The 14,519-nt window shown below is 35.1% G+C and overlaps 1 protein-coding gene across 1 annotated transcript in view; it reads left to right on the top strand.

Annotated features, from left to right (window-relative positions):
• Window positions 1–14,519, top strand: part of UBR1 (ubiquitin protein ligase E3 component n-recognin 1) — a 138,118-nt gene that overhangs the window by 63,913 nt on the left and 59,686 nt on the right. Inside the window, exons 6-14 of the mRNA XM_043980565.1 lie at window positions 145–283; window positions 2,982–3,044; window positions 4,145–4,268; window positions 4,789–4,893; window positions 5,551–5,639; window positions 7,841–7,939; window positions 8,928–9,085; window positions 11,215–11,314; window positions 12,178–12,306. Of these exons, the coding sequence (XP_043836500.1) occupies window positions 145–283; window positions 2,982–3,044; window positions 4,145–4,268; window positions 4,789–4,893; window positions 5,551–5,639; window positions 7,841–7,939; window positions 8,928–9,085; window positions 11,215–11,314; window positions 12,178–12,306 (1,006 nt within the window). The remainder of the gene's footprint in view (window positions 1–144; window positions 284–2,981; window positions 3,045–4,144; window positions 4,269–4,788; window positions 4,894–5,550; window positions 5,640–7,840; window positions 7,940–8,927; window positions 9,086–11,214; window positions 11,315–12,177; window positions 12,307–14,519) is intronic.

Below are 14,519 nucleotides of genomic sequence, written 5' to 3'. Positions count from 1 at the left end.
AAGACCTATAAGGATAAGTGTAATGCCAATAATTTATATGTAAATAATGGAATTTTCTTATTATATTTTATTTGCATATGTATGCCTAGTGTATTTTTCATGTTTCCCTTTGATTATCTAATTGTCTCAATTTTTCTTTATCAGGGAGAAAACTGAAAGATACTATTGTGTCCTTTTCAATGATGAGCACCATTCTTATGACCATGTTATATATAGTCTACAGAAAGCACTTAGATGTGAACTTCCAGAAGCTCAATTGCATACCACTGCCATAGATAAAGAGGTTAGTGAAATGTTTGCCTATGTAATTAAATTGTCCTATGTGTTAGCTATCATTCCAATGGATATTTGTTTAGCCCTATCAGTCACTAGCATCCTTTTAATTTAATCTTCATATCACATTAATTCTGCTAGAATAATAAAATAAGAAGAAAAAATTCACCAAATACTTGGTTAGTTCTTTTGATCTGTCTGAAGTTTTGAATAATCTCACTCCCAGTCTTATTTTTTGCACTCCCAGTCTTTTTTCTATTATTTTGATAGTTAAGATGAATATATTTTATTTTGTTTTGTTTTGTTTTGGTGAGGCAATTGGGATTTGTTTTGGTTTTTTGCGGGGCAATGAGGGTTAAGTGACTTGCCCAAGGTCACACAGCTGCTAAGTGTCAAGTGTCTGAGATCATATTTGAACTCAGGACCTCCTGAATCCAGGGCCAGTGCTCTATCCACTGCGCCACCTACCTGCCCCAAGATGAATATATTTTGTAACACTCAAAATCATATATGTAGCAGATTTTAATATAATGGAAAAGCAGATCAAGTAAACCTGATGTTATTGCTTTGCTTTAGTCTATTTTCTTTAGTCTTTGAAGTTGTTTGATTTTTATATCACTTGGTGCTAATTTTGAATAATTTTAATTCTATTCACTATTAAGCATTCATTGTTTACCATATATGCATTCTATTAACTGAAATCTAGGGGAGTTAAAGAAGCAGTAGAAGACCTAGTCCCTGCTTTTGAGCTATTTGTAATCTGATTGGGGAAACATACTATTTATACATGAAAGATTTTGGTTTTCCTCATGTTATTTGCTATCACAGGTATTTTAAACTAGAATGTTTTAATTTTTTCCTCTTGTATTTCTGCACTGCCTATGGAGGTAGTAACCATAAAAGATCAAAAGGCAACCAACAGAAGGGAAGAAAAGAAGCAGGGTCTTAAACAATCTACATGTTGAATAATGAACTCCTGAATAATCTAAGAGTTGAGTTTATGGGATTTTATATGGTTGACAACAATCAAATTTCTTACTAACTTTTTAATGCATGTTTTAAAGTCATGCATGTATGTATAATATGTGTGATATAAGTTATTTCTTTTTATGTTGTGTTTATGCTGAAAAACAATTAACTTTTTCATTAGGTGTGCTATCAAATTACCTTTTTTTTTTTTTTTTGGTGGGGCAATGAGGGTTAAGTGACTTGCCCAGGGCCACATAGCTATTAAGTGTCAAGTGTTTGAGGCCAGATTTGAACTCAGGTAACTCCTGAATCCAGGGCAAGTGCTTTATCCACTGCGCCACCTAGCTGCCCCCTCAAATTACTTTTTTTTTTTAAATTTTTTATTATTATTATTTTTTTTTTGGTGGGGCAATGAGGGTTAAGTGACTTGCCCAGGATTACACAGCTAGAAAGTGTCAAGGGTCTGAGGCCGGATTTGAACTCAGGTCCTCCTGCATTCAGGGCTGGTGCTTTATCCACTGTGCCATCCAGCTGCCCCCCAAATTACTTTTTTTAAAAAACGTTTTTCCTCAAATTACTTTTTAAAAAGAATGTAAATGCTAAGGGACAACATTGTCTTCTTTTGAATGTTTATTCTGAGGACATTTGTTTTTAATAAAGGATTTACTTCTATCCTGTAAATATGAGATAATGTACATAAAGTACTTTCTGAACCTTAAAGTATTATATGAATAATAGTTGTTATTATCATTATTCATGATTGTATCTTCCAGAAGGAGCTGAAAGCAGAAGTGCTATATCTAATGGTTTATAAGCATTTAAACTCTTAATGAATGATTCTATGTTATAGCCACATGATTCCTTTATAATTAAGCTCTGGCCTACACAGTAGAATATGGTAACTAATTTAGTTAGCAGTAGTTAATGACATTTACATATCACAGATGCCAGCCTCAATGAGATTTTGAGAGCAATGGGCTAAAATATATTCACCAGGAAGTAAAGCCCATCTTCTCCTTGGCCATCACAGAAGCTGATAGAATAGTAAAAGACCTGGAAATTATACCATACAGGAATCAGTTTCAGGAATTGGGGCTATCTGATTCCTCTTTTAGTTGATAGCCCTTCAAATATTTGAAGATAGTTACGTCTGTCTCACCACCTCCAAACCTTTTCATAAAATAGTAGTAATAGTCTGACAGGGAAGTGAATTTTCAGTCACTTGAGATCTTTCAAGTAAAGATTCACTGACCACTTCCCTGGGATGTTATAGATGGGATTCATGCTTTGTATGGGGATAAACTAGATGACATTTGAGATACTAACTCTTTGATTGTGTGAGTTCTAGATGGGGTGAGGATCAGTTTGCTGCTACACTTCAGTGACTTCTCACAGTCCCAAGTCTGTAAAGCTCAGGGAATCCTGGGCCTAGTACTTAGCTCTTAGGTTTGATGCAGAATCTTTCATCAAAGATTCCACAAACTTAAGACAAAGGTGCAGTTCTGATCTTATTAACATCCTGAAGCCATAGGGTTAGAGAGTCTTGGGTTATTTAGCCACCAGCCCTCACTTTTCATTTTTAGAACTCCAGGCAGACATAGTAGAGACAGACTCATCTTTGGTCTACACTTCAGCAAGCAAGTTTTAATAATTCATAGTTTGTTAGATCTTTAGTACCAATGTAGCTTAGTGTTGATGTCACTTCATTACTTAATCCTCCAAATTTTCTTTATAATTAGGGTCGTCGGGCTGTTAAACTCGGATCTGGTATTCATTGTCGAGAAGCAAAGGAAAATATCAAGGTAACTGCTGTTAGAAGGGTTTTAAAAAAATTTATTTTATTTGTGATATAATTTAATTTTATACATTTATCAAACATAGATATATTCACATACACATATATATGACGTATAATGTATATTTTCTACATTATTACATTTAGATTTACCTAGTTATATTCTATTACATGTAACTTAGTATTTTAAATCTTTTTTTTTTAATGAACAGGAAGTTTTTTTTCTATAGGTAAATAACAATTTTATAAATAACATATACATATCAATTTAAATAATATATGACATTTGTTTAAATATAATTACTAGATAAATAAGACTGAAATAATTCATATATACACAACATATATATTATGTGTGTGCATAGCTACATATGTATATACTGTACCCTTCCCAGCACATCCCTCTCCCACCTTCTTTTTTTTTTTTCAGGTTAAACATTTTTATTTATATTTTTCTATTTCAATCTCTATCCCTCCTTCCCTCCCCTCCCCCTGCTTCCTGAGGTGGCAAACAATGTGATATGGGTTATACATATATGATCATGCAAAACATCATCATATTTGTCACTTAATGAAAGAATATGAAAAATAGCATGCTTCAGTCTGTTCCATCAATATCAGTTCTTTTTTTGGAGGTGGATGGTATGGTTCATCAGTATTCTTTTGGGATTGTCTTGGATTATTGTATTGTTGAGAAAAGTCAACATAAAAAGGAAACCATGAGAGAGCTGTGTTAGTGGAAGGAAAGTTGAGAGTCGTGACCAAGATGGGGTGATTATAGGAGGGCGAACAAGACATCCCACAGAATAAAATTGGCCATAAAAGCTAAATCACACCCATATGAGCACTCCCTTTCAGGATCTTGATGACTCACTGTTTAACATGTCATTTAATTCTTCTTTCTCCACTCCTCATGAACAGAAAATTGACATTAGAAGGAATGAGCTAAATAAAGATGAAAAGCAACTGAGATAAATTTTAGATAAATTCGATAAATTGTAAGATTCTGTTGTTTAAATTAAAATCTGAAGGCAGTTTAGCTCAGTTTTGAGTTATGCTATTTCCTAACAATCTGTTATTCGTTTTCTTTATTTCCTATATCTCTAGTTTCATTCAGAAAATGTTTCTCAGCATCCACTTCATGTAGAGGTTCTACACGCTGATGTTATGGCTCATCAGAAATTTGCTTTGCGACTTGGCACCTGGTTGAACAAGCTTATGAGCTTTTCAAGTAAGTCCATATTCCTTCATATTTCTTATAAACATTCATTTCTTACTCATGATTTTAAAATCTGATTGAATAGACCATATTTGAAATTAAGATCATATTAATCTATTTCCTCCTTTGTTAAGCTTTTGATATATTTTCACAGTCATATCTTGGGGGTTTTTTGGTTGCTTTTTTGTTTTTTTTGTGGGGCAATGGGGGTTAAGTGACTTGCCCAGGGTAACACAGTTAGTAAGTGTCAAGTATCTGAGGCCAGATTTGAACTCAAGTACTCCTGAATCCAGGGCTGGTGCTTTATCCACTGCGCCACCCAGCTGCCCCACCATATCTTGTATTTTTAATAGGTTCTTAATTGTTTTCTTACTTGGCTCTTAATGCCTTAAAATAAAGCAACCAGTTGTTAATGTTTGACTATTAGATTGACACTAGTAATCATTATGATATTTAAAGATGAGCTGGTCTATGTGTTTTTGGAGAAGGATTGAGAAAAGTGTGAATGTTTTTATCAACTTTTCTTTCTCAGGTGATTTTCGACAGATCTTCTGCCAGGCCTGCCTCCAAGAAGATGTCCCTGGTGATCCCTGCCACATAAGCAGATTAATGCTTTGGGATGCAAAGCTTTATAAAGGTGGGTAGATCTTATGACTTCTGAACAAGAAGCATAATCAATTTTAACGGTACTTCCCTCAATATTAAATTGACTGACTTTGTTGATGTTAAAATGCTAGGATGCCTTCAAGGTAAAGAGATTATTTAATCATTTGTTAGTTAGTTAGGCCAGACTCACTTATCAAACTTGTATTTCTCTGACCTCAATTTCTCTTCAGCTCCTCTGTTGGTCAGGGACAGTAAATAATATGTATTCATATGGTAGCATACCCATCTTACTCAAGTTTCTCTTTAAAAAATCTTAATGAGGAAGAAAAAAGTGAAGAAGACGACAGAGGGAAAAAAGAATGGTAGTGGTAAAATCAGAAAAAAGATGGGGGAGCTATTTAACTAAGCATATACCTTCCATATTTTAAATAAATCTACATTTATTATATAAGTATGAAATAAGAGGAAAAGCTAAGCAAGGTCATTAAAATAAATTGAAGAGTTATAGAAATGCTGGTATATAGAAAAAATGAAACATGCATTTATGGCTTTGTATTCTTGATTGAATCCTGAATTAATATTTTGGTGAATTTTGACCTTAGTGAGGTATATTAGTATGTTCATTATTTTTAGTATATCCTGGAAAATGTTCCTACCTTCTATTCCCATAAAATGTTATTTTTCACAGGTGCACGTAAGATACTTCATGAATTGATCTTCAGCAGTTTTTTCATGGAAATAGAATATAAAAAATGCTTTGCCATGGAATTTGTGAAGGTAATTGTTATCTATGTTTATTTGAAAAAATTAGTCTATTGCTTATAAATATCGTGATTTTTATAAGTAAAAGAATAGAAATAGAAGTTGGGTGCTTCTGAAAAGCTTGATTTTTATAGTTAATTTTTATTGTTTTCTTTCAGCACTTGATAGTCTCAAATGGTTTCCTGTAGAGAACACAAAACCGTGCAGGGGGAGAACATAGTATCCCATTCACATAAATACTCAATCTACTTTAATTTTTTTCACCTTTATTAATGTATTGAAGTAGAAGATGAGTTAGAAAAATGGTTTCAGTTTAAGGGGAAGAAGAGTTTATATAGCTGAAAAACAGGAATCAGGTTAGGCATCAGAATTATATTTGTATTTTCAAGGCTAAAATGAAAAGGGAAGCTTTAATCCTATTTCCTCTACTGTTATTCTGATAGATCTATGATTTCATTGGTGTGGATATTTCTTCCACTGATATAGTTTTTGGTCTGTCTTTGCTTCCTTAAATATTCCACAAAGTATTTACCCAATACTTTAATTCTTTTAATCCCTTTATTTATTTCCTGCATTTTTGCTTTTTTTTTTCCCTACACATTTATAACTTGTTTCTCAACTGAATTATAAACTCCTTAAGTTCAGAGACCGGGTCTTACATTCCTTTTACCTCCATAGTGTTTTACATCGAGTAGGTGTTCAGTTAATATTAGCTGATTTCATTTTGATTTTTAAGCAGCTCTGAGAGACCCAAGACTGGTCCAAGAAAAAGAGTCAGGCTGAGATTGGAAGTTGAAGGTGAAATGAAGATTGTGGTAGACAGGTATAGAAGTATGATGAGATAGGCCAAAATTACAAGTTGAAATTCTTGCAGGAAGACTGAACTTATGGATAACAAATCCATAATGCGATTTAACATTCAGAATAAGATAGGATCTTTTGGGATGAACCCTTGAATTTTTAGGTTGATAGCAAGGAAGGCAATCATGTTGTTTTGAAACATACCCCTTTTTACCAATATCAGGCAGAATATTGAACACTGAGTATGGCCAATATGATTTTTTGGTGAAGGCTTATCTCCCTGCAGGTGATACTTGTTTGGATCTAACACCATGGCTAGAATTCTGAGTTAACTTTGTATGAAGATTCTACTTAGTGGTTTGTTCTCGAGGAGTGAGGTGCATAGAAGGGCCTATCCCTACAGTAACAGATTGACTGTGTAAGGTGTGATGGGATGCTTTCTGCCTTGCAACTGCCCCAACCTGTCTTCTTACTTTCTTTTTTTTTTTTGCGGGGCAATGAGGGTTAAGTGACTTGCCCAGGGTCACACAGCTAGTAAGTGTCAAGTGTCTGAGGCCGGATTTGAAATCAGGTCCTCCTGAATCCAGGGCAGGTGCTTTATCTGCTGTGCCACCTAGCTGCCCTGGTTTTTGGGGTTTTTATAAAGCATGCTTCAGACTTTGTTCAGTCAATATCAGTTCTTTCTTTGGAGGTGGATAGTATGCTTCATCTTAGTCCTTTGAGATTGTCTTGGATCATTATATTGCTGAGAAAAGTCATTCACAGTTCCTCATCAAGCAATATTGCTGTCTCTGTGTACAACATTCTCTTGGTTCTCACTTCTCTATATATCAGTTCATACAAGTTCTTTCCAGGCCTTTCTGAAATCATCCTGCTTGTCATTTTTTATAGCACAATAAATAATATTCCATCACCATCATATACCACAGCTTGTTTAGCCATTCCCCAATTGATGGGCATTCCTTTGATTTCCAATTCTTAGCTACCACAAGAAGAGCTGCTCTAAATATTTTTGTACTAGGTCTTTACCTCTTTTTTGGGATGTCTTTGGGATATAAACTATTTCATTATATTCTAGAGGGATGAGGAGGGTCCCACCCAAACCTAGCTTTTTGAAGTTGCCTCTGGATTATTTCATAATTCTCAGATTTGTTGCTTTTTGAACTAATATTTATACATTTTTTTCAGGTGCATGCAAAATGTTATTAGTCAATATAATATATCTAGTAAGGAGAAATTATGTTTAGTTTAGCCTTATAGATGGAAAACTTAGGGGCTTATAAAGGTGATAGACCTAGGAATAGGACTCAGGTTTCTTGATATTTCTGATATTGTTTCTGTGTAATAGTTAAATTCGTTGTTTTGAAAAGTTTCTAATAATGGTTTGTAATCAAGATTCTCTAAAAATCTTTCAGTTTTATAAACCACTGCAGAAAGACTACATCAGTGATGATCATGACAGAAGTCTCTCTGTGACGTCATTATCAGTTCAGATGTTTACTGTTCCTACTCTGGTATGTATAGGTTATTGCTTTGTTCCTACTTATTTTTGTTCAAACTACTTTTACATTTTTTTAATTATTGAAGAAAATCCACCAAAACTACATCAATATTGGAGTACAAGGTTTCCTGAGAATGGATGTGAGGAGTCTATCAGGGTCCATGTAGCCATTCTGGGCCCAAATAGTTAAGTCAGACCTGCTTTCTGAGTGTGTGTGTGTGTGTGTGTGTGTGTGTGTGTGTGTGTGTGTCCATCCATCCCTGTCTGTCTGTCCATCTGTCTCTCTTTTTGTGTCTTTATGTGTGTGAACGTGTATGTACATGTAAAATTTGTTTTAGTTAAATATTCTTTAATTCCTAAATTTTGTTTGGTTTTGTTTTGTAATGAGAAGTCAGGATGAGAGGGAGACTTACTAAAGGTTTCCAGTTGTTGGAGATTATGCTACCCAGTCCTTGAGAATAGAGAGCCGTGCTTTCCTTGCTGTTTCCTGACAGATCAGCTCTGTTTTCTCTATGTATTTTCAGCGGACTGGATAATAGTTAGAGGGAGCAGACCAGGAAGCATGATATAGTGGAAAGAATGTTAGATCTGAAGGTAGTGTACTTGAATTCAAAGCACAGCATTTTTAATTGGGAAAGGCACTTCACTTCTGGGTTCCAGAGGGATTGGACTATATGATTTCCACTTCCTCCTGATTCTAAATCTTAATTCTATGATTATAAGCAAGGGTGGTAGTTATAGAGCAGATCCTAATACAGTCAATTTGAAAGGCATGTCCATTTTCTATACTGTTCCTTATATGAACACTGATAATCAACATATATCCTGGTTCTTTATTTTTTCCTTCTCTAATGGGTTTTATGGTAGAGAGTCTTAAACTAGATAAGTTTGAGGATTTTTAGATTGGGTGCTGACTTTGTGTTCTAAAATTTGCTGATTAAATAAATGATGTATATATGAGGGCTTATTATTAAAGTCAGTATTATTGAAATACTGTGTAGGCTCGTCTTCTCATTGAAGAGCAGAATGTTATCTCTGTCATTACTGAAACACTACTAGAAGTTTTACCAGAATACTTGGACAAGAACAACAAATTCAACTTCCAGGGCTACAGCCAGGACAAATTGGGAAGGGTATATGCAGTTATATGTGACCTCAAGTAAGTTCATTTTGGGAAATGGTATGGGTTATCTTTTTTTTTTTTTAATGGGGCAATGAGGGTTAAGTGACTTGCCCAAGGTCACACAGCTAGTAAGTGTCAAGTGTCTGAGGCCGGATTTGAACTCAGGTCCTCCTGAATCCAGGACTGGTGCTTTATCTACTGTGCCACCTAGCTGCCCCGGGTTATCTTTTAAGTACCATGTATTCTTTATTTTTCCCTTTGAGATAAAATTTGTATATTTTGTTACAAAGGATTTTATTTGCAGAAAAGTAAGAAACAAAGGATTGCTATGTATTGGTGCCCATGTTCATCTAATTTGAATAATTTTGCCTCATCAAATCCTAGTTTCATTGTGCCTAACCCTTAGTTTGGATAATAGGAAGAAATTCTTGATCATAGAGAGCAATAAAGAGAACTTTCCTTATGGCAACTATATTTCTGAGTGATGCTTTATTGAATACTGGGTCACAAAGACAGGAACTCTGCTGATGCAGGTGGGTTTTGAGAAACCCTTCTCTAAAGTGGTTAGAACAACCCTACTTTTGAACCTTTGGACAACCTTTTGTGTGTTATCAAAGTGAGAATCAGGCTATAACAAAGGTTTTCTCTTTCTCCAAAACTTGGATGTATGGAGTATGGAGCTTGGATCCTTGGATCTCTTCCAAATTGATGGTGAAATACACACTTAGTCCTTTTGGGCACCTTTGAATTTGATCAGTAATTATTCTGTGTTCATGCTTTTTTCTTCAAGTGTACTAACTGCTAGGTAAGCAGTGACAGATAAATTCTCTATTTAGATGTATAAGAATTTAATGTAGATTTTTTCCCCTAAATTTCCCCCCACTAATTTCCTTTAGGAAAAAGAAAAGAAGAAAATTAGGTTCTATCTTTTCATTTTTTTGTTTTTGTACCAAGCTTTCTCTAAACATTTTCCCTTCTGTTGTTTCTTGTTATTTTTTTTAGATAATATTTGCAGATGAGTTTATACTCTAAACCACTGTTGCTCTTGACTGCTATATATGTCTTCTTGTCAAGGAGATAAAATGTTTGCTGCCTAAAGTAGTTTGGTGATTGTTCTTTTGTCCATTTCCTAACCCTCTGCTTTTTCTTTCCTTCCTTCCTTCCTTTCTTCTCTCTTTCTTTTTTTAATATCAGTAGCTTGTTTAAATGCAACCTTTTGTAGCTGCTTCAACCACATGCTTTACCTTCTCATTTTAATTCTGTTCATTTTGATCTTTGCTTTGACAAATTTGACCACACATTGCTGATTTGGAAATAACTCATTGATAATCAGGAATTTCTTGTATTAGAATTTAATCAGTTAAATTTTTTGTTTTATTTAGTGCTTGCCATGTTTCACACCTCTTGACTCCCTTAAAGAAAGTTTTCGAGCTATATAGGCTACAGGAATGTGGCTTCTATATAGTCTTTGGCCCCTTTCTTTTCTTATTCCTGAACGAGATTTTACAACATATGCTTCCATTTGCTTCCAAAGTATTAAAGTGTATGTTTTGAGTGTCTTAGAAGTTTTTTGAATCAGGATATTCCTTTGAAGTTTTCCATAGGATTTCTATCTCCTCATTTTCTGCAACAAAATCTGTACATAAATTGCAGTTATCTTCATGGTAATCTTTTTTGCAAATGCATACTATTAGTACTTGGTCTTTGTGATGACCTCTTATCCGTATGATAAAACCATCTATGCCAGTTTCTTCATTTGTCTCTTTATAAAGAGCCTGTGAGTCATGTCTCCATTTAACAGGATGTGGGTTTAGATCATATTCAACCTAGGAAATCAGTGTGGAAGCCTTTGTTAGGTTAGGTCAGTTCTTAGCCCAGTTAAAGAGTCATTACCTGCCTTACAGAATATACTATGTAAGTGTATTTTCATCCTTGTTTGACATTTGCCAGAGTGCTCATATTCACAGCCAGTCTTTATCAAACAGAAAATAAATGAGCATATCCAAATCCCTGTTTGCTGGAGCTTCTGGTTATTGCATTAAATGAGAAGTAGGTTTTTTGTTGCTTTATTTAAATAAAGAATGTTAATGCTAGTGTTTGTAACCCAGTGAACTATAAAATTATCTCTAGGTAGGCAAGTAACATTTCCTTGTCTTTTGAAACAGGTATGTCCTCATCAGTAAGCCTGCAGTATGGTCAGAAAAATTAAAAATACAATTTCTTGAAGGTTTTCGATCTTTCCTGAAGATTCTTGCATGCATGCAGGTACTTTATTATCTCTGGTCATCATTAATGGAAGACAAATTAGAGGAATGATATTAAATCTAACTAAAATCATTCTGGTCTTTTTATCTTTGAGGATCACATATGACAAGTTTTCTTTTTTTTTTTTTTTTTTACTGTGTATAGAAGGCAGCCTAGTATAAGGGAAAGAATGCTGCTGCTGGAGAGGCAACCTGTATTTTCAAATTCTGCCTCTGATACTACCTGCATGACCTTGGGCAAGTCACTTAAGCTCCCATGACCTCCGTTTCCTTATCTATAAACTAAGGCAGTTATACTGGATGACCTCTGAGTTTTCTTCCACCTGCGGAGTCCTGATCATATAAATATTTGTAATGATTTATGCTTTTTATTTTGAAGCTAATTACCTTAAATTAGAGAACAAAGTAGAAGTCCATAACATGTCTTCAAATAGCATTTCTATCATGGACTCGTACTGCTAGGGGCAGCTAGGTGGCTCAGTGGATAGAGAACTGGCCCTAGATTCAGGAGGACCTGAGTTCAAATCCTACCTCAGACACATGACACATACTAGCTGTGTGACCCTGGGCAAGTCACTTAACCCTCATTGCCCGCCCCCCCCCCAAAAAAATGAACCAGTCTTTTTTTTTTTAAGTTCTGTAGGATGTTCAGTTTATGTAAATTAAAGATGTTTTTATTATTCATTTTTTCTGTTAAAATATATTTCTTTGGGAGATGGTAGAAGAGAGAACAACTATGTTTTTATATACACACAAGCACATACACATATATACACGTATAAGTGTGTGTATTTATATGTATCTATATCTCTAGTTATATTTTTAAAATGTCTGTGCCTGTAAATTGTTGGGTTTTATTCTCAGGGAATGGAAGAGATCAAAAGGCAAATAGGACAGCACATTGAAGTGGAGCCAGACTGGGAGGCTGCTATTGCTATTCAGATGCAGTTGAAAAACATTCTTTTAATGTTCCAAGAATGGTGCGCTTCTGATGTAAGTAAATCTTATAGGTGAGATTTTTTTCCTCCCTCTTTTATGTTTTTGCTCAAATTTTTCCCTCTCTTTTTATCTTATAAAATCATTTCCATCCTTTTAGGTCCAGCTCAAATGCCACCTATTTCATAGCTCTTACTCTTATCCCAGCTAGACATTGTTGCTACTTCTATTCTTTTGCACTTAATTTGTATTGTTTATATGGCAGCTAATACATACTGCCTGATATTTCATTTATGTATCTTGTCTTCTCTAGAGATTCAAACCACCCATAAATTCAGTGACTTTCTTTTTATTCCTAAGACAGTCTAGATTTGTGCTTTGTATATCGTAAAAATTGAGTGTGTATTTGTTGAATGAATCTATCTAATAGGGAGCTTACTTTCTTTACCCTGAACCTTATTCTCCTTCTGAAATAAATCTTTATATCCGTGGTATTCACCTAGTTTCCAGGGTTTGAAACCTGTATTATCTTTTACTTTTTCCTCTCCTTCCCCTTTCATAGCCAGATGATTAGCAAGAACTATGAGTTTTGCCTCCATAACATCTCTTATATCTGTTCCCCTTCTTTTTTTGTCCTAGCGCTGGCACCCTAACACAGGTTATCACTACTACTTCCTTGTTCTATTTATTTTAATTAACCTCCCAACAAGCCTTCTTGACCCAATTCTCTCACCCTTCTAGGCTATCTAATGATTTAATCATATTGTTTCTCTACTCAGAAATCTTCATCAATTCCCCATTACTTACTGAACAAAGTTCACATTCTTTTACCGGATTCTTGAGGGACCATTCCCCCAATATGCCATCACCCTACTTTTCAAGCCCCCTACCAAAGATTTGGAATTGATTGTGGAGGCTATCTCATCCAAGAATGCCCTCTACTTTACCCTATAAGTAGTAAACCAACCTTTACTTAAGTGCTTCTTGGGAGGCTGAACATATTACCCCCAAAAGCAGACCATTCCACTTTTGGATAGTTTTAAGTCATTAGGAGGTTTTTTCTTAGAGCAAGCCTAAATTTTATTCATTAAAACTTCTATCCATTGTGAGATTTAAAATTGGATATAAGAGCATTAAGCTCCCCTTTAACCTTTCTGTTATATATCTCCCAGACCAGTAAGAGAAAGAAGCCTCTGAGCTTTAGTTAGAGATGGATTACTTAGCTTTTATTGTTTGGGAATTAATTAGCCAACAAACAAGGTGATGCTGATTAGAGAAATAGGAAAGTAGAAATACAAATATAGTCTTAGATCTAAGCTTAGTCTATATTCCTTATAAAACTCACCAAATCCCAAGGCCACCTCTGAGGCTGAGAACCGTGTCAAGCACGTGCTGTTACCGAGGATCAGGCCGATCACCAGACCACGCCGTCAAACCTGAGTCAGCGTGTGTGTGCAGAGGAAGAGCGAGAGCTAGAGAGAGACCACTTCCATTCTCTCCTTCCTTTTAAGCTCGCACCCCGGAAGTGGAGTGCTCGGTCACACTCTCCTGAGTATTAGCATGTGCACAGCTGTTCGTCATGGTCTCCTCCCCGAAAGGGTGGTCCTTCAAAAACTGGCATCCTTCAGTTATTGTTTAGCCAACTCTTAAATGTTAGTTAAAAGCTTTCATTTTTTTACCACACCATTGCTACTTATTTAGCCCTTCATTGCCAAGAAGGTAATTTCTAATTACTCTTCCATTTAATAGCCTTTTACATACTTGATAACTGTTATATCCTAGTAAGTGTCCTCTTTTCCAAGGCAAAACATCCCCAGCATATTCAGGTGATCCTCATCTATCACTTTCTCTAGGCCCTTTACTATCTTAGTTGCCTTCAATGTACTCTGTGGATTTCTAGCTGAGTAGTCTACCCCTTGTCTCTTGAATATGCCCTGTGCTTTCTTGTACCTATGTTTCATGTTCATGCCTTTTGAGATCCTTCAAAAATGTATTGGATACCTTAAATGTCCCCATCTTTGCCTGTTCTTCAATTCTTACCCATTTTTTAAAGCTTCTTCCAGAAGCTGTTTTCCCTGCTCCTTGGTAAGTCAATAACAACCTTTTACTCACCTCAAATTTTTTTATACTTCTCTAATGAAATTTTGTTGTATTTTGGCTATTTGTGTGTCACATTCCCCAGCAAGATGATAAAGAACTATCTTATCTTATCCAAACTCTGTACTTCTCTCTTCCCAAGTACCCTGCATATTACTCTTTACACATGGTTG

The sequence above is a fragment of the Dromiciops gliroides genome, chromosome 2 (assembly GCF_019393635.1).
Source record: "Dromiciops gliroides isolate mDroGli1 chromosome 2, mDroGli1.pri, whole genome shotgun sequence".
Taxonomy (NCBI): Eukaryota; Metazoa; Chordata; class Mammalia; order Microbiotheria; family Microbiotheriidae; genus Dromiciops; species Dromiciops gliroides.
Note: the sequence above shows the minus strand (reverse complement) of the source record. Positions and strands in the feature narration are given on the sequence as shown.